The sequence below is a fragment of the Trichoplusia ni genome, chromosome 22 (assembly GCF_003590095.1).
Source record: "Trichoplusia ni isolate ovarian cell line Hi5 chromosome 22, tn1, whole genome shotgun sequence".
NCBI lineage: Eukaryota > Metazoa > Arthropoda > Insecta > Lepidoptera > Noctuidae > Trichoplusia > Trichoplusia ni.
This window is the reverse complement of record NC_039499.1, coordinates 6,184,700-6,209,267: the sequence shown is the minus strand read 5'-3', so window position 1 is coordinate 6,209,267 and position 24,568 is coordinate 6,184,700. Positions and strand designations below refer to the sequence as shown.

Here is a 24,568-nt window from a genome sequence, read left to right as displayed (position 1 = left end):
ACTTCGAATAATGAATGATTTATCTTTATCGCGATCCGTGACGTATCGAGTGTATGAGCCGGGTCGGCGAGTGCGGCGGCTCTGTGCAGTCTGCGGACAGTAAATCACTCGGTAGCGTGTTTAATGTTTATTGTCAAGCACGGACAGTAAAAGTGCTCATTTACTGAATGCGTATAAGCCGTTCTGTATATTTACGAGGCGGCCATAAACACGAGGGTATTGATAGCACGGCGGCGGCGCGCGCCGGTTATTGTACACGTTATTGTGTTGGCTGAAGTGGTCGCCGTTGCGGGGTAGGCAGGCAAGCAACTTCGACTCACATCAGGATATGATACGTGTGGTCAAAGTTAAATCATTTTAATGTTTTAGATTTATGACATCCAGGTCAAATAACAATCTACTCATGATTATATATTATCTTATGTAATTTATAGTACCTTTACAATGTTTGTGTATCTTTAAGTTACAGTTTAAGTAGCAGCTAATTTAGCGATGAAAGGCACCATAGACTCGGACCCACGGCGGGCGCCAGTTACACACCACACAGTCTAATGAACAATAATAGGTATACAACTGTCTAGTTATAACCTACTTAAAGTTAACAACGCGAGGACCAGAGCTTTTCACATACCTCACTATTTCTTTAAGAATTAGAAGATATGCGATAACACGAACTGAAATGCCAGCTCAAACTCACAATATCGTTACACAAGTAACAGGGACAGTGCATCAAGACTGACGTTATCGAATCGTAAACGAACAATATCGCCAATCGTCCGCCGGCGGGCGCGCCGCCGCGGCCGCCCGGTGCGCTGGTGCCGCGCGCGGCCGCTCGCCGCCGGCGAACTTTCCTCAAAGCGAGTCGAGAAAGTCTCGCACTCCCTAACTTGGTTAGCTTTGAGCCACCCTGCAGGGACATACAGAAGACTCATGCGATATTTCAGGTATAAAAACTATTTTTTGATCCCCGATACAAAAATAGGGATGCTATGAGTTTTTTCTGTTGGGTTTTCTTTAATGTTTTATTCCGTTGCATAAATATAGGCTTACTACCTATTATAGATAACGTGAATCTTTAAAGCACATTTGCGCTTGCGTCATAAATATAAAATAATCTTAAATATTTATATTTTGAAAAAAGCTGAACGCATTTATAAAGGCTATATAGTGTTAGCTTCAGATATTTTTACTTCAGGCAGCTAGCAGATGAAACTGCAATATTGACTATTTCCTCTACAAACCTGAAGTAACAGTAGTATTTCTGCGACAGTCCGGGCTATCGGCCAGTCGTATAGCTATGTAAGCGATTTTGTTTGACGTCGTGCCACCGGCTAGCGGCTGCGGCACTAGTTCCGCCTCTCACAAAGCCGCTCTCACCCAATTACTGCACAAAAGTGGCCATTCTATTTCATAAAGGACCAATTGACATCGGTTTAAAATGTTCTGCTCTGCTCCACTATGTGTGGGTATGTAGGTACGATGTTTGGCTAGTTTATATGGATGTGGTGAACATAATTTTGCTTCATTATTCGGCGTAGTGTCTGCCTTCGGCAATTGAATGATCTCAGTTTTCCCGTATAGTGTTGATTGCATGCTGAGTGCCGACCAGTGGCGAAGGGTGAATTTTCTTAGAAGGGAAGCCGGACCAAAAAAAAACCTTACCTTGCTTGTGATGTGTGAATTCTAGTTATTATGGCTTGTATCTTATATCTTGTACGATGAATTTTATTTAGCATTCTTATTATGAACTACATGCGTATTAGCAAAAAATGTTTCTATCCTATGATTTCCGAAATCATGCAATGATAAACAACTACGGACATGTTTTTCGGTCTGAACATGTTTTTAGATGAATTTGTAAGATTAATAATATCATTAAATCCCGTGTGGCTCCATAAGCTGTTAGAATCTGAGCATAACAAGCAAGGAAAACAAAACATTTTATTTAATTTACAACTTTCCGTGAGCCAAGGATACTTGTTGTAAAAAGAACTATTAAAATGTTTGAAAAACCCAACGCGTCGTTTATAATAAAATAATCATGTCAGGGCGAGCACGGCCTAAATGAATTACGTGCTTTTTATTTTCAAAACTCAACTTTGAAAAGGATGTTTCCTCAGTCAACAAATAATCTGTCAGGCAGCATTCTACGTTCACTAATGCCGCCATGCAATCGAAGTTACTCTATTATAACATATTACTACTTAAATAACCACTGCTTCTATTAAAACTACAAACTAAAACAACTTACCTAAATACCTGCGTGAAATAGACGACTACCAAACAATATAACTAAACTGCACCACACTGCACTAACACGACACAAAACTATCACTAATTCACTCTAGTTTACACTAATTTACTCAAATAAATAAATTTCAACAATAGTACATGACCAATTCTAAATTATTATACTAATTTATCAAATGAAATGCAAATGGTCTGGTGAAAAAAATATAAAGTTTGACAGATAAATGACCGCGAACCAAAAGTGAAAAGAAACTATCATTCTATCCCGTTCCGGCGGACAACGAAGTTCGGTATCATTCTATCTCGTTCTAGCGTATATCTCCGTCCCTATAACTCGAAAAATTGCGGCTTCCCTAGCTCCTAAGATTGGCACGCTTTGTGACGTCAAGGTCACGATCGCTGCAATAGAAACTTTGTACTGGATTCCTGTTTCGCCTTACGAGTTACCTTAGTCCTTACTAACGACGACCAAATGTGCGTGAGCGGGATTTATTGCGCGGTGTAAAATGGTAGGCGGATTTTTTTTATAGTTATTTTTAAAAGCAATTTTATTGTTATATCAGTACTATAACTTCGTAAATTATTAATTTGTTTCAATGATAATGAAAAATAAAGACACTAGTATTTTCTATATTTCGAAAGGGAAGCCGGTAGGAATCGAGTTGTATGGAGCCTTCGCCACTGGTGCCGACACAGGGTCGCGTACAGTCCACTGGGCCCCGATTCTGCTATACAATGGCCGATGAATGAATCGCAAAGGGATTAAATTTGAAATTATTCCTATTTTCTTAAGGATTTTGCCAATACAATAATTGGAAGTTAATTGCAATGACCTTGAGTGTACCGTCCAGGAATTGTGCAGGAAAATGCTTAAGAAAATAGGGAAATTGTCATTTTAAGCCAAATTTCATTCATTAGCCATTTTAAATAGCAGAATTGGGGCCCAGCTCGGCAGCTGGTCTCGGCGAGGTCCGCCGCGCGTCCATCAGCGCTGTCCACACGTCAGTTGCCGCGATTACATTCAGACGAGATCCCTACGACTGCGTGTACATGTGTGCGTGTCTCACGTACGATACACTTGTTCTATTATTGTATCGATTAATCTCATTCTTCATCGTGGAATATTTTGCAAATAGTACTATAGTAAACAATACTATGCCGAGACGGTATGTTATCAGAGCTCGTTTATTCCCGCGGCTCAATAAATGAGCTACTGTGCTACTACCAACCACACTCTTGTTTGCGTTTCACAACATCACCTTTATGGATCAGTCCATAATATTATCTAACATTTACAGCAATTTTAGATATAGGTTTCAGTATCCAAGGTGATCCTGAGACTTCAAATGAGTTGGTGTTTTAGTGATATACGTATAGTTTAATTATATAGTACAGTGACGTCGATAGATATCGGTACGGAGTCTGCGGCCTCTGCTCGCCCCTGTCGTGTCGTGTTGAGATTCAGTTATTGACGGAACTGGATCAACTTGCACAGAGAACCACAAACAATGACAGCTAGTTACTTGATATTATAATAAATCAATAGGTTAATTAATATATGAATCATATTATACAGACGGCTTAATAGTTCAGTAAAGTGCACTGATCTCGAACCTACAAAAAATGTATTTTGGTTTTGTAGTTCATTCATAAGATGCAACAAGCGTTAATGCATGGCATTTGTAAGTGTGACGGGTTCTTTGTAACGTCACCATAACCAGCACGTAGTCTCGGGTCCCCCGGCCACCGCACCCCCCCGCGCCCCGCGCCCTACATCTGCAGCATCTGCAGCTGCTACGGCGACTTGTTTGCAATCTCTTGTGTGACAATAATTAATAAGTTAAAGGTTGTCGCACATTGTCACACGCCGAGGGGAGCTTAATACACATTACCCTAATACGTGATCGGGACTCGGCGAGCGAGAGGGGGACGGGAGGGATGACGGCAGCAAGGGGGTCGCATCTTAATATAATTCCGGTCCACTTTGTATGCAGATTCGGCGCGTTCTGCAAAGTGCAATGACCTCGGATAGCAGATATCGACTGATACAAACTCTAATTGTAGAGTGAGTAGTGTAGTGCGCAAGCGACAACGACTCAACACGCAGTGGGCGCTGAGGATCACAAGCAGAGAATAGCAGGTCGGTATGTGAATTAAAACGGGATACGAGTAAATAGAAAATAAAAATAGTGGTAGTTTATAATAATAAATAAGAGCGCCCTCATTATGTGCATCAAAACAAATCCGGACCCGCCAGCTCCTACAAACACTGGCTGCATTAACAATACGTTAGTGTCACTCAGCGGTGAATGGCAAATAAATGGGTTTATCTGTGAGTTATTCAAAGCGACGTCTGTAGCCGCGGCTATTACCGCACTCAATAGGACAGTCCCGTTGCAGATGAAGGCACACTGACACCGCACAGCACAGTGCGGACACAGAAGGCTCACTGCGGCTGGGGCTCCAGCTGCCGCCGTTACGGTACACACGATATACGACTGTGCCAGTAGCGCAAGCCTTTAACTCCATAGAATACAAATACAGGTGCAATTTGGATAACAACCACAATAATCCTATCATTTGGTTACAAGTGTAACCTATTAGACCCAGCTAAATTTTACATGAAACACTTAACCACCTTTTGCATAACTAGATAATATGTTACACTCAAAAGACTTAGCTGATGTGGGCCACACCGCCGCACGCAGCGATGCCCAGTTAGCAACGCTGAGCTAACTTAATTATCATCATTACAAATTGAGGATCTTGGGATTTTTTGACAAAGACTTGATAAACAAAAACCAATAGAGCTCATAACAGTTTCCATGTAGGACGCATCAACAAGTCGCATTTGTACGCGTGCTAATAGATATTGAATCGCTAAAATATCTTAATTTGACAAATAAAAGTCACATTATAGAGGGAAATGTGGTTTGCATACGTTAAAGTGATAATACTTATAACAAAGAAACGTTTCTGCAAGCCCGGGATACCCTAATGCTATAGTTTAATCAAAATTAATTTTATTTTATAGTTTAACCTTTTCCGGCTCTTCCAAAACTTTAATTTGCTACTATTATTGTTTTTAAAAATATATTAATAATAAGTCCAAAACAACAACGTAAGTTAGCAAACTTAACATTATGCCCAAATAGGGGAAAATCAAGAAATCCGAGTATTTTATTAATATTTACGCTTTACTTGTACAATAAATAGTAGATACAAAATTATATATTTATTGAATTTAAAGCTTTACTTACAATAATTACTATAGGTACTTACATGATCCTAATCACATCCCGAACAGTCAAGGCATGCCACGTCTGCGTGTATAAATTATTCAGAACCTTCCATAACTCTGAATGTTTTCCCACAACATTAAGGTAAAGATCTGACCTTTTGTAAATTAATTAAAGTTCTGTAGAACTTTTGTAATCTGTCGGTTGGCAGGTTTAAGTAACCGAGATTGAAGTTGTGAAGTTGTGTGAAGCCGCAAAACGCTTATCTACCTGAACCGCCGCCGCCAAACACTTACAGACCACATTAAAAAGTTTATCTCTGTAGATTCATCGGTCGAAGAGTTAGATATTAATCTCACCCTCAGCTGGCCAGCTGGGCGCGGTGGCGGCTGACCCACTGCACCGCTCGATCACTTATGGACTCCTATTGGATATCCTCATAGTCATCACTTTAGCAGACCATGACTCTGCTACGCAACATTTGAATATTTTTCTCTTCAATATCATTATTTCTTAATCTATAATTCGCAGTAGTTCTTCGTGTATAATGTAATCGGATCTAAGCAGGGTCCTGCACTTAGAAGGCTACACCATATTTTGAAGGCTTCGATATTGTGTTTGATAGCGATCGCGGTTAGCTATAACATGCTCAGAAGATTAATGAACTAGTTATACCGAGGATGCCTAAGTTTGTGTCGGTGTAGGACCGACCGCAGAGGGAATCTATTCCAATCTCAATACGTACCAGTGTAAGTGATAATCCGTGTAATGATGAGCAAGTTCCAGTTGTGTTGTGTAAAACAATCGCAGTATCATATGTTTTGGTTGGCGGTGCACACCTGTCGCCGGCGCGCACCTGCCGCCGCCCGGGCCGGCACTATCTGTTAATCCTTTCTAAATAGGTATCATAACTCTATGATTTTGCATCAGTATTCATAGGTATAATTCAAGCATTCCGAGTTTAGACTATGAGTTAAATATAATGGAATGCTTTATATTTAGATTAACATCAGCAAAAGCTAAATAGGCTCACATGCAGGCGTGGGCCGGCAAGAGAACATGTTAAGACAGCTCGGAATGGTTTACAACAACTAAATGCTTGAGCTACTGTAGAGTAAACACACAAATGTTCTCGATAAACTATTCCCGATGGCTAATAAACTAACAAACGTACACAAATTAATTAGAAGTGGTTCGTGAGCAGTGCGAGAAGTTACATGAGTGACACTGTGCAGACGCACTGAACAGTGGCGATGAGGAGATCTGCTGACTGCTGGTCTCTGCTGGGAGAAACATCTAACACGGAAGACTGGTGTAAGTGTTTGTTCATAATATGTGAGTCACCAGAATATTATTTGAAGGGTAAGAAATGTGTGGAGTGTAGTTGTTACATGTTAGTTCAGCTTAACCGCGAGCTCGGTCACTATATTCACACTCGAGGGTCGGAGGGGATGGGGAAATCGTCATTTTATCCAAACTACTATGATACCATTTAGATCTCTTGTCATTATTAACTCTGGTGTACCCAACATTTTGCCAGCACATATAATATTATGATAATTAAAGTTTAATGTTCGTATGTACCGTAGCATAAAAAGGAAAAGCCTCCAACTATGTAACAATAGCTAGGGTTTGTAGCGAGATAACACAATTTCATTATGACTCTATTCCAAGAATTTTTCTATAAAGATACCTCACGAGAGCATCAACATTCTCAAAAGTTTCAGTGTCACTGGCCTAGTCGGAAGGGTGCTGTTTAGGAATGTATTTCGTTAAGTTATTAAAACTAGGGTTTTCAAGTATTCAAATTTATACTTTTATTTTTTTATTTTTCTCGATATCAAAAAGAACTAAGTTTTGCTTTCCTATACCTGTTGGGTTGTATCATGTGTGCACCAAGAGTGAGCAGAGAGACATGTGTCGCTTGCCTCGTGAGGCAGGAGTTTGTTATTTCTGATGTTCCAGTTACCATGGAACCATTATAACTTGTTATTGCCTTCAAAACTGTTTACAAAACCAGTTCCGTTAGACTTAATTATTGTCTAAGTCAGAAAATTATGGCATATCAAGTAAGTGTTGAAGTAAAGTGAAAATCTGAAAAGCTAGTGATTAGTTGCGAGGCGGCGGGTGCGCACCGCTCCGCATAAATGGTGAGGCTCAAAGCAGAGCGTCGTAACTCCCGGAGCGCGGCAGTCAGCAGGACAGCGGGGCGCGTCCGGCAGGAGCGGGGAGCCACGTAGCGCGTGTACTGTACCAATATGGTGTGAGAATAAACATCGACTTGGATTTGAGAATAATATGGTCTCTTGCACTTAAAATACTCGTAGTTGCATAAGCTCTATCACACACGTTATTACAATAACAACACAAATTAATGTAACCATAATGATTGTGCACATTATTTTGTGTACAGTATGGGTCATATTGAACTACGAAGCGATTACCAGATGTTTACCGTTTATTAACGAAGCATTACATTACGGCGCTTCTTATCTAATATTGGAATTAATGTTGGAATATAGTTAAGGTTTATACAACGGAGTATTTCTCGATGGAGGATCGTTCTCGTTTTACAATAATATGATATGAGACGCTGATGTTATCACGAGTTCTCCTCACGTCGTCACTGGGAAGTCTATTTATCCTGCAAAGTAATCAAAATTAATTTATTGTTTCCAATCGTGCGAATGATGGGTGAACTCACCGAACTGGATGTCTCGTGCCTCAAAATCGTAGCTCGAGTGTTGCAAGCTGAGACCAGCAGATATAGAACAGTGTCAGGCCGTCACGAGGTGTTGATGTGCAATCGGAACGTAAGCGGCTTCTAGGAATCGCTAATTGGAGAGTTAATTAATATTCGTTGGATTGCTTTCTAAAACTCAATCAAAGATGGAACGCGAAAGCCCTGACGTTGGCAAATTAAACCTAATTTTAAAGAATCACAAATGATGTAAATACCTTAGAAAAGATAATAAAAACAACTTAGAATGTTTGACTTCAATATGTGATATATTTATTAGTCCGAGAGCATGTGTCAACGAACTGGTTTTAACACATATTTAGGTACCATCGTAAGGTGTCAGTGTCGCCTCTCGGCGTGCCCCGGAGTGCGCCCCGGCCGAGACTGCCACACCCCCGTCGCACTCATTGTTCGTGGAGGACTCTTGTGAAGCTCGTGAGCCAGGCTCACACCTATGTAAAGATTCTATAGAAATGTTATAAATAACTTCACGTTTAATTTGATGTAGACGACCCCGCTCTATGGGCCTTAGTAGCCTGATAATAAAATGATTTATTATTTATTATTATTATATTATTATTATGTATTGTGCACATTGTCATTGCTTCGGCTTTTCTTTATGGCTTATTTTTTTGGTTTGTCTTGATTGCTTTAAATATTAGATAGAATACGTAATTCAGTCTATACTTTTTCTACTATACGAATCAGAGTCAAATATTAGATAATAACTTAACAAATAAACAAAAAGCACTGGTCCAGCAATGCTTTGCTAGCAGTGATATCCACTATTCCTTTTGTATTCTGTTCTCGACTATTTATTTTCCTTTTCTGTTTCTCTTTCAGTGGCGGCGATTGCTAATTGAGCGAGTTATCGGGTGCCGCGGGGGAGTTGCTGGGCGCGGCATGCTTGCTCCGTGGGCACGCGTGTGACGCTGGCGGCGGCGGCTTGGCGGTCGCTGGTGCATGCTAACGAAGGGCGCGGGCAGTGACGTCATGCGCGCGTCCTTGAACCGTGACGTCACAGGGCGGGTGTAAGGTCGCGCACAACAAGTTTTCTTCCCCCCGCGCCCCGCTCGCGCCCCTTCCACGTCTCGCACCGTGTTTACTTTGAAACTACGACTTGTATGTGCCGCGCTATTTGTTCTGCTGACTCTATAAAGCTGCACTATTATTAGTAGTACTAACTAGGAATTTATCGACTATTTGTTCAGTCATATCGCCTGTTATCCAAGGAACATTGTTAAATATGCTTTATTACGACAGTCATGCTAGGTACATTCGCGTAGGAATACGAAATTTACCGCATTGATATTGATTATCATTTGGTTCTGTGGCAGTTTGACTGGTGAGAGTCGGGCAGAGCATGCGGGCGCGATCCCGTGACTCTGCCTTTAGCAGGAATAAGGTGTTTTTGGAGTCCCCACGCCGTGCCTTCGAAGTGAATTGAAGTCATCAGCATTTCAACCCGGGAAACAAAAAAAAAAACTACTACATGGGCGGCAGCCACCACAGCTGCGCGACTGTTATCAACAACCATGCCAGAGAACTGAAATGGCGAGGTAATAATGTCCTCATTACCTGACATATCAGACATGCAGTTTCGTAAGCGGATCATGAGGGAGATGATAGATGGCATTAGATGGCTTATGTGCAAATAAAGACAATGAAATGCATTTACAAAAAATATTTCTAAGCAGTTTAACAGTGGAATTCAACTCCGTTCCCTAGTGCGCTATGATCGCTGTTGCGACTGTTGCGACTGCTGCCAGTGAACTGCGGCGCGCTGAACTTGACCCGGCACGTGGTACTCACGGCCCGCTGACACGGAAACCAGACACCTTATCTACTGTACTGGTTAGTAGGTCATCGTTTCGTTGTTGCGAGTGTTGAGGGCGCCTTCATTGATACTTTAATTTGAAGCTAACGATGTCGCTTCTTCATAGTTGTCTACTGGCTAAGCTGTACCACTTGACTACGGTTTCCTATCATGGTCCGTTGTTTTGAAGCGTCGAATTCTTCCTATGAGGCCCACACCCCTCCCGTCACGCTACACAGCCTCCAGTACGTACCAGCTAGTAAGCGGACAAAGCATCGCGGCGGTTGCTTAAAGTACAGAGAGCGGGAACTTTCTCTTTGTTTACTTCAGGCGAGCAGCTTTCGCGCCCCACTATGACAGCCTAGATTACCTTTTGTTGCCCTACGCCCACCCGGGTAAGGGAAATTAACAGAAGTCATCATGTAAACAAACCTTCAAAACATACTCGGACTATTAGATGTTTTATTATATATATCACTTGTACAGTTCGATCACGTCCCATTCATATTGCGTACTTGATTGTTTTCCAAAACGGGAAAGCAGATGGTTCGAGTCGCGGGAAATACGAGGACGTGCCGAAACTCATTGACGTCGACCTCGCGTTGCCCTATCGCCTCATACATAATATCGTTATCTTAATGAGTCACGTCTAAGATCCCGTCACTGTCGCGTAACGAAGCAAACTCTTGAAAAAGTGTTATACAAAGTGTCCATACCGCGTCTATACGTGGAGGTACGGTAATGTAAGTATGCGCGGAATGCAGGTGAAAGTGCGCTGCAGCACATCCCACACGCACGGTTTACGTACCGAACCACGGGCGACCGAACCACGGCGGGGGCGGGGGAGCGGGGGAGCGGGGCGCGGGCACACGAACTGCACAAAACCAGTCTGTAGCCAGTACAAGTGCCGCGCAAGGACACCGCTTCACTTACTTAGGTATGTGTTAAATGGTACATTCCCAGACTGCACAGGTTTCAGAGTCATTTTCCTTGTGCTTTACATGATACTTGTGAACAAGTCTGCAAGGACCGAGCACTGTTCCTGCTCACTTTCATGTTGATTTGGGAGCTGAGTTAATGGTCCAGAGTGCATCGGATACACATACTTAGCATGTGAAAGTCGAGTGTGGGAAAGTATGTGGGACTGTAATTACACGCTTGTTGAACATTTGTAAATCACCTATGAAGTAAACATAGGACTAAGTAACAAAACCATCGCCGAGACGGCATCCTAAAGATGAACGAGCTGGTTGCGCTCGGCGGCGCGGCGCTCAGCGCGGCTGTCGTGGTGCGGCCGCAGTAACGTATGGCGGCGGCGCGGCGCGGCGCGCGGCGGCGCGGCGGCGCTCTTTGACTTTATCTGATATATTATGTAGGGGACGCGCACTATCTCCGGGATGCAATTATAAACTGATATATGTAACGTTCGTCCTGTCTGCGCGTTTATCGCGGCTATCATAAACTATCCCGATCCTCTTTTAAACATCGTTAACAGTTAATAGTTGAACTAATCGGAATTCCCAGCTACGGAATGTTTAATGCGTGAGGCGCTTCTAAATATCATAACTTAGACGTGTGACGTGTGACGCTGACGGCGACGTCCGAGCCGCGGCACACGCGCAGCTGGCGGAGATTAGCGCTCTCATTAACGGCAGTCTCTCTTATTAATAACTTTGTATTTATAAATCACGCTATCGTGTATGACAAGCGACCACTAGACAAGAATGTGGCGGATATGCCCCAAATTAGAAATGTTGTTGTCGGCGACTAAAAGTAAGGTGCCGCGCTATCGCCGGCAAATGGTGTGGGGTACCGCGCACATCGCGGTCCGCCTCACACACATTTTTCATTAGAAATAAGATATTTGCATTTTTGTTTATTTGTTGTAATTTACGTTGGTTAGGTTAAGTTGTTATTAGTTATAATAGTATCAACAACCCAAAGTAAGGCGCCGCGCTGCCGCCGGCAAAGAAAGGTGTGGGGTACCGCGCACATCGCGGCCCGCCCCACAGACATATAGTGAATTAGAAATAGGATTTTACATATTTTTATTATTGTTTATATTTCTAATTGTTGTTATTTACGTTATCATAGGCTATTGCCACATTTGTGTCCATTTTTAAAGTTATTAAGTGTAAAATTGTTGAACTATGAAAGTTAATGGTTACGTAATAAGAATTGTAAAATTGACTTTTTTACTTTAAGTTGTTTTTAAATGTAAGGGTGAATATCTTATTGGAAATCGCCCAGAAACGCCAAATCCGTTGGAATTTTGAAGATCGGCCGTCGGAGTAAAAAGTTATGAACAAATGTGTAAATGACTCCAATAAGACGGCCGGTATTTTGGTGTTTCTGGGTCGATAAATAATAAATGTAAGTAGTTAAGTCCTTTAAAAGGTGTTATTTAAATGTAACTAACTATATTATGTGATAACAAACTGTAATATTGTAAATCAGATGTCAATTTTATGAATAAATAAAGGTTTAAGAGGTTCGCCAAAGTTAAAAATAAAACAAATAAGATTCGTATTGGAGTGGCGCACACGGCGGTAAAGTCTCGCTGTATAAAAGCAGCGGGGCTTTCCGTCGCAATTCAGTCGCAGCTCAGCTTCGGAACGAGACACACTAGACATCACTCAAGAATTATTGGCGAATCTCCGAGCCGTTTTTTGGAAGATTTTATTGGCGTTTTCTTCAAAATCCTCTAGTAGAGACGTGGGGTGTATGACCTCGCACCTCGGTACCTCGGTACCCTCTTCAATTGGTTTCTCTAGTTTACGCACAGAGGGGTGCGTGGGGTACGTGCGCACCAGCGCAAGCTACGCACGTACCAAACACTGTGGGACACCGTCCCCGGGCAGTCGACCGCCGCGACCGTAGTCTAACAGCTACCTCGTGGCCATTGGTCGACCGCGCCCACAACAGTTGGTCCTTCGAGCCGGATCCCTCGAAACCTAAGAAGAGGTTGCAAGAAGAAAGAAGATTGAAGACTGCAAGATGCCGGTGACCAGGTCACAGAAGGATGTTCCCTTGCGCCCTCCGTCCCGTCCTTTGGACGCGGCGGCTCCAACGTCAGGGCCAGAAGGGGCCACGTCTGCGACAGCACCAGCTAAGGCGCCTTCATCAGAAGCAACTACTTCTTCTGGAACAACAGCAACGGAGTACACTACCACCACCGAAGCGACCATGGAGACTGCGACCACGGCGGCATCAGAGAGAAGTACGGCCGCGAAGAAGGCGAACAAGAAGACCCCAGAAGAGGCCCTGGGGAAGGGGTTGCCGGGTTCCTCCGCAACTCTGAAACCAATGGGGGTCGGTCGCCGAGCCAGGTCTACGAAGACGACGAGTTCCTCGGCCAGAAGAAAGGAGCTAGCAGCCAGGGAAGAACTGGCACGCCTGGAGCTGGAGCAGGCTCAGGCGGCGGCAAGATTAGCACGCATCCGCTTGGAGCTGACGCAGTGCGAGGACGAGGACTCCATGGAAGAAGATGAAGACCTGGAAGAAGAAAGGACAGCCCACGTCAAGAACTGGATCGAGACGTCGGTGCTACATGAAACCACCAAGACAGCGGATGTGGACCCAGGACAGCGACCAGCAGAAGATCAGAAGGTGAAGCCAGAAGAAGAGGCTTCTGCAGGAGGTGCTTTCAACGGGATCCAGGCGCTGACTGCTGCTCTCAAGGAAGCCTTCTCAAGCCGAGAAGGTGCGACGGGGCAGCCGAAGTATATCCACGAGTTACCGTACTTCGACGGCAACAGCAGCGAGTGGATGGCCTTCAAGGTGGTCTACGAGGACACAGCTCACATGTTCAGCAACGTCCAGAATATGGCGCGACTAAGAAGAGCGCTGAAGGGCAACGCCAGAGAAGCTATCAGAAGTCTTCTGTACTCGGAGGCATCTGCAGAAGAGGTCATGCAGGCGTTGAAGAGGAGGTTCGGGAGACCGGATGCCTTGATCCTGGCGGAGCTGGAGAAGGTGAAGACCCTGGCGCGGATATCGGAAAACCCCAGGGAAATCTGCGTGTTCGCCAGTCAAGTAAACAACAGCGTGGCGGCCATCAAGGGACTCAAGAAGCCGCAGTACCTGCACTCACCGGAGATCGTGAAGTGTATTGTTGAGAAGCTACCAACAGTACTCAAGTTCCGGTGGTACGACTACACTGCAGCCACGGATGATGGTGAGTTTTCGGACTTGAATCTCATCAGCAGGTTCCTGAACCAGGAGGCCGACAAGTGTGGAGCCTTCGCCGCGCTGGAAGAAAGAAACAGGAAGACAGTCAAGCACGCCTCACACGTTACGCGGGACTCGCAGGAGCGGGAGCCCAGGCGAACCGAAAGGAAGTGTCCGATGTGTGAGGGCGAACATGCGCTGCTGGAATGCCGCAAGTTCCAGAAGAGTTCGGTGCAAGACCGATGGGCGGCCGTGAAGAGGAGCGGGGTATGTTTCAAGTGCCTACAAGGAAGACATCGGAAGGAGATGTGTCGCAAGCCTCCGTGCAAGACCTGCAAGAGGTGGCACCATCACCTGCTTCATGCAGAAGCACAAGAAGAGGCCTCAAGTAGCAAGGACGCTACTGAGGCAGCAGCGGTCATGGCGGCCGTGAACACGGTGAGCAGCACACGAGCCTACCTGAAGATGGTGCCAGTAGAGGTCTACGGTACCAAGGGCTCCAAAAAGATCCTGGCCCTCATGGATGAGGGGTCGACGGTGACGCTGCTGGATCAGAAGGTCGCCGAAGAGGTCGGCGCTCATGGCAGAAGGGAGGAGCTGACGATCGAGACAGTTGGCGGCAGGCTCATCCAGAAGAAGGACTCACAGCTGCTGGACCTGGCTGTGAAAGGCGTACACCAAGGGGCCAAGAAGATCTTGAGAGGAGTCCGGACCATGGAAGGACTCAAGCTGGCGCCACAGTTCCTAGAAAAGGGAAGAATTGAGCGCTGCAAGCACCTGACGAAGCTCTCCGACGCCCTATACTACGAGGGAGAGCGACCGCAACTACTCATCGGGCAAGACAACTGGGAGCTGATCGTATCCCGGGAAGTAAGAAAAGGGAAGCCAGGTGAACCGGTCGCCTCCAGGACAGGACTCGGCTGGGTGTTGCACGGTACCGACAGTGGTGCAATAAAAAGGGTGCAGTTTATTAACACTTGCCTTACTGTCAGCTCACCAGAAGAAGAGATGCACCAGGTCATCAAGGATCACTTCGCGATCGAGGCGCTTGGTGTGCAGCCACGCAGACCCTCAACGGACGCCGAGGGACAGGCCATCGCCATCCTAGAGAAGACCTGCAGAAGATTGGAAGACGGGCGCTTCGAGGCCGGTCTGCTGTGGAGGAACCCAGAAGAAAGGATGCCAGACAGTTATACTTCTGCAAAAAACCGTCTGGCCAACATTGAAAAGAAGATAGACAAGGACCCTCAGCTGAAGGAGGAATACGGTCGGCAGATGGAACATCTTCTGGACAGCGGGTATGCAGAAGAGGCTCCAGCGCAACCAGAAGACACCAAGAAGAAATGGTACCTGCCACACTTCGCCGTCGTGCATCCTTTGAAGAAGAAGATTAGGATCGTGTTCGACGCGGCAGCGAAGTCCGGAGGAAAGAGCCTCAACGATGCCCTGCTGCCAGGGCCAGACCTGCTGCAGTCACTCTTCGGCGTTCTACTGAGGTTCCGGCAGGGACCCTTGGCGGTTGCAGCGGACATTAAGGAAATGTTTCTGCAGGTACGTATAAGGCCAGAAGATCGAGACAGCCTGCGTTTCCTGTGGCGAGGAGATCGACGCGATGTGTCGCCGAAGGAGTATAGGATGACATCTGTTATCTTCGGCGCGACTTCGTCTCCGAGCACAGCCATCTACGTGAAGAACAGAAACGCAGCTGACTTCCAAGAAGAATATCCAGAAGCAGCAAGGGCGATCGAGCTGAACCACTATATGGACGACTACCTGCACAGCTTCCACACAGAAGAGGACCTAAGAAGGGTGACAGCACAGGTAGATTTCATCCACAAGAAGGCGGGCTTCGAACTCAGGGGATGGGCGTCCAACCAACCTGAGCTGCTGCACCGAGTCAGGACCGAGATGACAGAGAAGGTCGAGGTCAACCTCGGGGAGAAGGAAGAGAAGACCCTAGGACTACGCTGGTTCACAGAGAAGGACTCCATCGGATTCAGGGCGAACCTTCGGAACACGCCGGAGGAGATAGCGAGAGGTTTCAAGGTGCCAACGAAAAGGGAAGTTACCAGTGCGGTCATGTCTACCTTCGACCCGCTGGGACTGGCATCACCGGTCCTGATTCAAGGTAAGAAGTTACTGCAGAACATCTGGCGCAGTGGCATCGGCTGGGACGAAGAGATCGCAGACCAGGATCACGAAACTTGGAAGGTCTACCTGGAGAAGATGAAGCTCCTACAGGGCCTTCAGATCCCGAGATGTCTGGCTCCACGTAGCACCGAGGGGGAGCTGCACACCTTCACGGATGCGAGTGAAACGGCGTATGCAGCTGCAGTCTACTGGAGAGCGCAAGAAAGTGACGGGACCTACCTCGTCAATCTGGTGGCAGCGAAGGTGAGAGTCACACCGTTGAAACCTGTGTCAGTTCCCAGACTTGAGCTGCAAGCTGCCCTCCTCGGAAGCCGGCTGGCGCACGCTGTAGAAGAGGAAATGGACCTGAAGGCGAGCAAGAAGACCTTCTGGACGGACTCCAGCATCGTGCTCTCCTGGATCAAGACGGACCCGAGGACCTTCAAGACGTTCGTGGCTCACCGACTAGCAGAAATTGAAGACCTCACCAAGCCACAGGACTGGAGATGGGTGCCTACGGCGCACAACCCTGCGGACGACGCGACGCGTGACGTGCCGGACAACTTCGACAACAAGCATCGCTGGTACACCGGGCCTGACTTCCTGCGACAAGAAGAAGCTCATTGGCCAGCAGCGAGGACCTTCAGGAAGGAGACCACGGGCGAAGAAAAGTCGACGGACGTCGTGGCTACAGCGAGCGTCGTCAGCCGGACTCCAAAGCCAGAAAGATTCTCGTCATGGAAGAGACTTCAGCGGGCAACGGCGAGGGTGCTGCAATTCATTCAACTCTGCCGTCCCATAGGCCGGGTCAACGCATGCAAGACCGACCCGACATGGCGGGTCATCAAGAAGAAGGCGCCGGGAGTGGGAAGGCGACCGACGTCCTCGAAGGAAGAAAGAAGATACATACCCCTCAGTCCGGAGCTGCTGGAGCAGGCCGAGAAGTTGTTGCTGAGGGAGAGTCAAGAGAGAAGCTTCCACGAAGAAATACGACACTTGCAGAAGGGGAAGCAACTCGAGGGCAACAGCAAGTTGAAACGACTCGACGTGGTATTAGATGAAGACCTGCTGCGAGTTAAAGGAAGAATCGACGCGATTCAGGGCGTCTCGAGGAATTTCATACGGCCCATCGTGCTCGACAGTAAAGACCTGATTGGAAGACTTATCTTGGAAGACTACCACCGTCGCTTCAATCATGGGAACCACGCCACGGTGATGAACGAGGTCCGTCAACGATATTGGGTGCTGGGGCTACGCTCAGCATTGAAGACTGTCCAGCATCAATGTCAATGGTGCAGAGCAAGAAGAGGGAAGCCTGGAGAGCTGCCGACGGGGAACCTGCCCGTCGAACGTCTGACGCACAGTTGTCCACCCTTTACATGCACTGGCGTCGACTACTTCGGGCCGCTCTCCGTCACGGTGGCAAGACACCACGAGAAGAGATGGGGCGCTCTGTTCACGTGCCTTACGACGCGAGCGGTGCACATCGAGCTGGTTCCGTCGCTGTCAACCGACAGCATGCTGATGGCTCTTCGAAGGTTCGCTGCAAGAAGAGGAATGCCGAAGACTATATACTCGGACAACGGGACCAACTTCGTCGGCGCCAACCGTGAACTTCAGGAGGCACTGCAGGGAATGAACAAAGAAGACCTAACTTCTGAAGCCGAGAAGATCGACATACAATGGAAGTTCATCCCACCTGGCGCGCCAAACATGGGCGGCGCTTGGGAACGTCTGGTGCGCTCCATAAAAACCGCACTGGACGCCACTCTACACGAAAGGCATCCACGAGAGGAGGTTCTTCACACCCTCCTGCTGGAAGCTGAACACACGGTGAATTCACGACCGCTGACTCACCTCTCCGAGAATCCCGAGGAGGAAGCGCTCACTCCAAACCACTTCCTCCTTGGACGCTCCTGCGGCACTGCGAGACTCGGCCACTTCGGCGACAACGAGCTGGTGGGACGACACACCTGGAAGGCGACGCAGCGGCTTGCCGATCACTTTTGGCAACGCTGGCTGCGCGAGTACCTGCCGACCCTGCTGCCAAGGAAGACTCGAGGTGGAACCTCGCCCACCGACCTGAGGGTCGGCGACATCGTGCTGATCGTCGACCACACCCTACCAAGGGACACCTGGCCCCGTGGAAGAATCGTGCAAGTGTATCCAGGCCCAGATGGAAGAACCAGGATCGTCGACATCGGGACCAGAGGCGGCGTGCTGCGGAGACCCAGTTCGCGAGTGGTGCTGCTGGTGCCGGGAGAATCGCCGAGCCAGGAGGATGGTGCGACGCACGAGGGGGAGAATGTCGGCGACTAAAAGTAAGGTGCCGCGCTATCGCCGGCAAATGGTGTGGGGTACCGCGCACATCGCGGTCCGCCTCACACACATTTTTCATTAGAAATAAGATATTTGCATTTTTGTTTATTTGTTGTAATTTACGTTGGTTAGGTTAAGTTGTTATTAGTTATAATAGTATCAACAACCCAAAGTAAGGCGCCGCGCTGCCGCCGGCAAAGAAAGGTGTGGGGTACCGCGCACATCGCGGCCCGCCCCACAGACATATAGTGAATTAGAAATAGGATTTTACATATTTTTATTATTGTTTATATTTCTAATTGTTGTTATTTACGTTATCATAGGCTATTGCCACATTTGTGTCCATTTTTAAAGTTATTAAGTGTAAAATTGTTGAACTATGAAAGTTAATGGTTACGTAATAAGAATTGTAAAATTGACTTTTTTACTTTAAGTTGTTTTTAAATGTAAGGGTGAATATCTTATTGGAAATCGCCCAGAAACGCCAAATCCGTTGGAATTTTGAAGATCGGCCGTCGGAGTAAAAAGTTATGAACAAATGTGTAAATGACTCCAATAAGACGGCCGGTATTTTGGTGTTTCTGGGTCGATAAATAATAAATGTAAGTAGTTAAGTCCTTTAAAAGGTGTTATTTAAATGTAACTAACTATATTATGTGATAACAAACTGTAATATTGTAAATCAGATGTCAATTTTATGAATAAATAAAGGTTTAAGAGGTTCGCCAAAGTTAAAAATAAAACGAATAAGATTCGTATTGGAGTGGCGCACACGGCGGTAAAGTCTCGCTGTATAAAAGCAGCGGGGCTTTCCGTCGCAATTCAGTCGCAGCTCAGCTTCGGAACGAGACACACTAGACATCACTCAAGAATTATTGGCGAATCTCCGAGCCGTTTTTTGGAAGATTTTATTGGCGTTTTCTTCAAAATCCTCTAGTAGAGACGTGGGGTGTATGACCTCGCACCTCGGTACCTCGGTACCCTCTTCAATTGGTTTCTCTAGTTTACGCACAGAGGGGTGCGTGGGGTACGTGCGCACCAGCGCAAGCTACGCACGTACCAAACACTGTGGGACACCGTCCCCGGGCAGTCGACCGCCGCGACCGTAGTCTAACAGCTACCTCGTGGCCATTGGTCGACCGCGCCCACAACAGTTGTTTTGTTTAATGTATTGAGAGCTTGGTGTCGCGAGCCGTCCTGCATAGTGAGCGGCTGAGCTGGTGATGTCAATGTTACACCATCATTGGTTGAGTTTTATAAGACGGCGTAGAGGTCGAGAACTCATTAGCGACGATCGTCTAACTAAACTGTGGGAATATATACATTGCGGATGCGTGTGTCGTGTGTCGTGCGCCAGCGCTGCACAAGGAGCGCGTTATCAGTGCTCTCGTCCTGTTCTTAATATAGCGTAAGATAAGGTGTTTGTGAGCGCGCTGCGGCCTGATAACAGTCCGCAACAGCCGCTGTCGATACTAAGGGTGATGATGTCAACAGCCACAACGATTCACTAATAACTAACTCCTTAAGTTGCGGCGCCTGCTGCGTGTGACGTCACCAGTCACCGTGCGCTCAGGTGCGGGTCGCGAGACTGCCGGAGATTATCTGTAGTTGTCGAGTGCAGACATCTGGGAGACAGTCGGACGTCGACACACTTATTTTTAGTTTTGGCACAAATAATGTCGTGAAATGCGAAATACATGAGTCCATAATATTTAAAAATATATTGCATTAGCATGTTTACCAATTCTACTGGTTTAAAAGATACTGCATGTAATAAACTCCCGACAGTTTATAATATGCAATGTACCCGCAGTCTGCGCTCTCTAGGCGCTACTTAGAGATAATAACATTCCGTGAGCGCAGTCCTGTGGTTTACAAACAATCTGGAAACATTCTATAAGGCTGTGGGTTATTCAATACGTTATACGGAACAGGTCGTCTGTAGCTGATGTCAGTACTGTGTGTACTTACTACATAATGGTATACTCTTAATGTTTGTTATGTGTATGGTCGTAGTGGCGAACAATGCGGGTCACACAATGGCCGGGCGTCGGCACTGCGCTGTTGGACAATTTTACATTCCTGAATCAAAATAAAATGTTTCGTTCAAGATATAGTAACATTATGAACATCAATAACATTTAAAAAGCCTTATATTAAAAGAAGGATAATATATTGTTTTCATAAATCTCATTCGGTCAGTGCCGCGCTGTACTAGGTACGATTCCTCTACAGTAAAGTGTATGTATTGTGTGTGCGATGTGGCACTACTTGCGCATTATTAATGTCGCACGCCTGACTCGGTGCTCGTAGCCTTTGTCCGCGAGACAGCGGCGCAGTAGCTGCGGCTCGCTGTGAGGAGCGCTTATCAGAGCTCGGCGGTGTTGAGCAGCCCAGACAATGCTCGCAATGTTCACATGACGTCGCGTCAGGCGCTCGGCGGCTCCGCGCATCTCTTGCTAAGGGATATTAATGTTTGACTACACGTACTGTGTTGAATGCTTACAGCTTGTACGCTTCGCGTTTCCTTCCACCACATAAAGTGCCCAATGTCGTCGGTTCCTGTACGAGCTCGTATGACCCAACATTTGTAACTAGAAAGTTCGCGAGCTCTGGTGAGCGTTACACAACCGAATTCTTTAGGATAGTTATCACTCACGTTCATTGGAGATAAACGGAGCCTCAAACGGTAATGACTGATCCGTTACTGAGCTCGCCGAGCCGCCACTACGTGACTCACTCAGAAGATCCACGTCATAAGACGACCGCGTGGTATTTTATCGCTTTTAACTCAAAATTAATTGTCAGTCTATTTCTTGTGTTTAGATTTGTTTGAGAACTCCGTGTATAGTGTCAAATGGTGTAGGTAGGTACAGCAGTTAATGAAAAATTGAACAGAATGAATTCGTTCAGAATGAGTCTTCTGCTTGTTGGTTTAAGTGTGGCAATGTAATGGGGTTCGAAGGTTACAATGTAGATAGGTACAGTGGTGATGGCAGATCGACGACGGCAGCGGCTCTGTACTACACTAGCTTGGGGAGGACTTCTAACACTACTTTCTTTAGAACTTGCTGACCATTGACTTATAAAAAACCTATAGACTTAAAGTAATTAATTAATCTTAAATCCGTCAAATCTAACGTCCTGAAATCTCGGAATCCGATCCCGAGTAATTAGTTTAGCTATGGCGTAATTAACGTGATTTTTTTAGGTGTAAGGTATATGTATGTATTTTGTAATTTTTTCACCTATGAAGTTTATACTCATATAACTATTTAGTATTCGTATGAAGTTGTTCTTTACCTAACATAAAAAGTGCTACTTTTAGAAACTTGTAAATATGTCTGAAATATTTATTTAGAGATCCTTATCTGTTTAAGCTCCGGTCTCGCGGGAGCTTGAATGTTCTGTTTACACAAGCCGTCTGCGGGAGAGAGCGCAGTTAGCCTCAGAGCCAGACATCGCGTGAGGCGGTAACTACAAACATTTCCTCGCACTCAACGTCTGTGGGATGCATTTCCGTAGCTCCAGTGTGCTAGTGTTGTCGGAGAGGAGTGACGGCAAGTCGCAGATAACGTCTCGCTGTAGGTCCTGTTCGCCTGGTAGCGGTGAGCAGCTTACAGCATGCACGTGGGGCGCGACCTCGCCTCCCGCAACTAATGAACGCTCTATTGTCGCGGTCTCTGCACCTTTAATGGCACGATTGATGCTAATGTATCGTTCTGTACAGATGTGTAGTTACTCTCAGTTTAAGAGAAAAAATATTTTTATTTCCTTCTTAGTATTAGTATTAGAATACCTCACGCCTTAAATCGTATTTGTAAGCACCCACTTCGGTTTCATGAAAGGTCAGCTTTTGATAACTTTAATAACTTTGTGTTACCCATATTACTTTTAGTTTTTTTAGAATTCACCTTTTCTACATTATTCTAAAGGGCACTGCCGATTTGGTAAAATCCAAATGTTTCCAAAATTAAGATCATCGGCTGAACTTATTTTTAACAAATATTTATTTAATAATTTTTTTAAGGTATTTTACTTTTATGTATTCTAAGTAAGAGCTTTAATTATAATGCACTAACCGACTGCAAGTAGTCTTGCTGCGATAGTTGGAGTCCAGGGACGAGGCGGCTCGCGAGCTGAGGACCAGCTCGCATGGTGTATACTATGCTGTGGTCTTATTGAATCGCAACTTACAATTAAATACTATTTTTTATTAGAAAACTAGTTTATCCATGAACTTACTGCCATATAGTGATTATTATGACATGTGGTTATTATGGATACGAAAATTCCTAAAGATAAGTAATCTAACTTACAAAATTTTGAAATGAATGATAAATGTAGTTATTCTGCCGAACGATTTTAATGGTAAGTGAAGTTTGTGCTATAAACTGTAGAGCTACTCTTTGGTAAGGCTAAGGCGGCGAATTGAGTTGTATCCGATTCTTATCGACTAATCCCCTGCAACGTATCTCTCGTGTTGGCCGGTGCGTTACACTGTAAAAGGATCCTGGCGTAAGGACTCGGTGGAATGTTAGTGATTCATCTAAAAAGCTTTCATGTTTAAGTGTGACTTCTGAAATGATCTTATTAAATTCAGAGGCAGTCTGCAGTTAGCCTTATTTAATGTTATTCTTGACGCTATACATCAGTTACAAGTAGTTACTGATAGATGCGAAGATAAATGTTGATTTGCTCCGGTTTATTTCGGCAATATCCTAAAACTTGGCGTTCAGTTTGAACACGCTATTTATAGATGTATGACGCACTCTCGTGCGGATATTAAAAGAATTAGAAATTGTATGTTCAAATCTGAGGCGTCGGCGCACGCGCATGAATCTTTTGCTTTTTGATGATGCACGGTAGTCGCCCTCACCGCGCATTTTGCGGGTCTGGAGTAGTGTGCTGCGGGCTTCAGGCCGGCCGATGTAAACACCGCCCTGTACCGGAACAATAAAACTAATAGTTTTTGTATACAACTAGGAGATGCGGATAACATTTAAATAACAGTTAACACATGTTTAACACGTAAACTGATTATGAACAACTGTTTGTAGAAACATAACGCTCACCAGATGGTCGGCTTACGAAATATAACCGAACAGTGTGCCGTGGAACTAGACCACGATCAGATCTGATACGATCTCGATAAACATGCTCCCCGGTACAGATGGTCTTAGGGTAACTTACTGCCGCCGCCGCTTTAATAAAGACATTTGATTACAAACTTAGAAGGTGGAGTGTCTTGATAGTTTTGACAATACGTTAAAGTACTAAAAGATAATGCTGTTAATAATTAATTGAAATGAGTCCAGATATCACGTCGTGTACTTGTTTAGTATTTACATTAGATTAATAGGTCAATACTTGTATCGATGCTGTCTCCTCTAGTCAATCAATATTAATTTGTGTTTTGGTAATATGACTAGAAATACTGTTTGTCAGACCAAAATAAAACGGCACAAAAATAGCGCAAGCTGGGGAGAAAATGTTATCACAATACACATCATCTATTTACTTGCAGTTCAGCAATAAAGTTACATCACTTTTATAGGTGTTGTCACGAGCTGTTGTTTTTATAGGGTCAATAAAGTTACGAAAAGTGGAGGCAGTAGTTTGTACGATAACATGAGTTGAGGGTCTACTGCAGGGGGGGGGGGGCGTCGTGTGTGCCCGAGGTAGCGGCGTGAGCGACGTGTGCAGCGTGCGGCCCACGGACCTGTACTGTTATGTAGATAATGTTATTACTGGTTAGGTTATACACAAAAGAGTCCCCTAACACTTGCGACTGTAAGCCGTAAATCATAAGTTTACGCTGCGTATTTATTGTACAAGAGAATTGAAATACTTTTCACGTATTTTAACTCTTCGTTAGCAAAAGCTTATTGTGGATACGTAATA

The 24,568-nt window shown here is 45.4% G+C and overlaps 1 protein-coding gene across 1 annotated transcript; it reads left to right on the top strand.

Moving 5' to 3' along the window:
• The first annotated feature begins 13,042 nt into the window (after positions 1 to 13,042).
• Positions 13,043 to 18,664, top strand: LOC113504680. Its single transcript, XM_026887097.1, has one exon. It carries the CDS (start codon positions 13,043 to 13,045, stop codon positions 18,662 to 18,664), a length of 5,622 nt encoding a protein of 1,873 aa, XP_026742898.1.
• Positions 18,665 to 24,568: the final 5,904 nt, after the last annotated feature.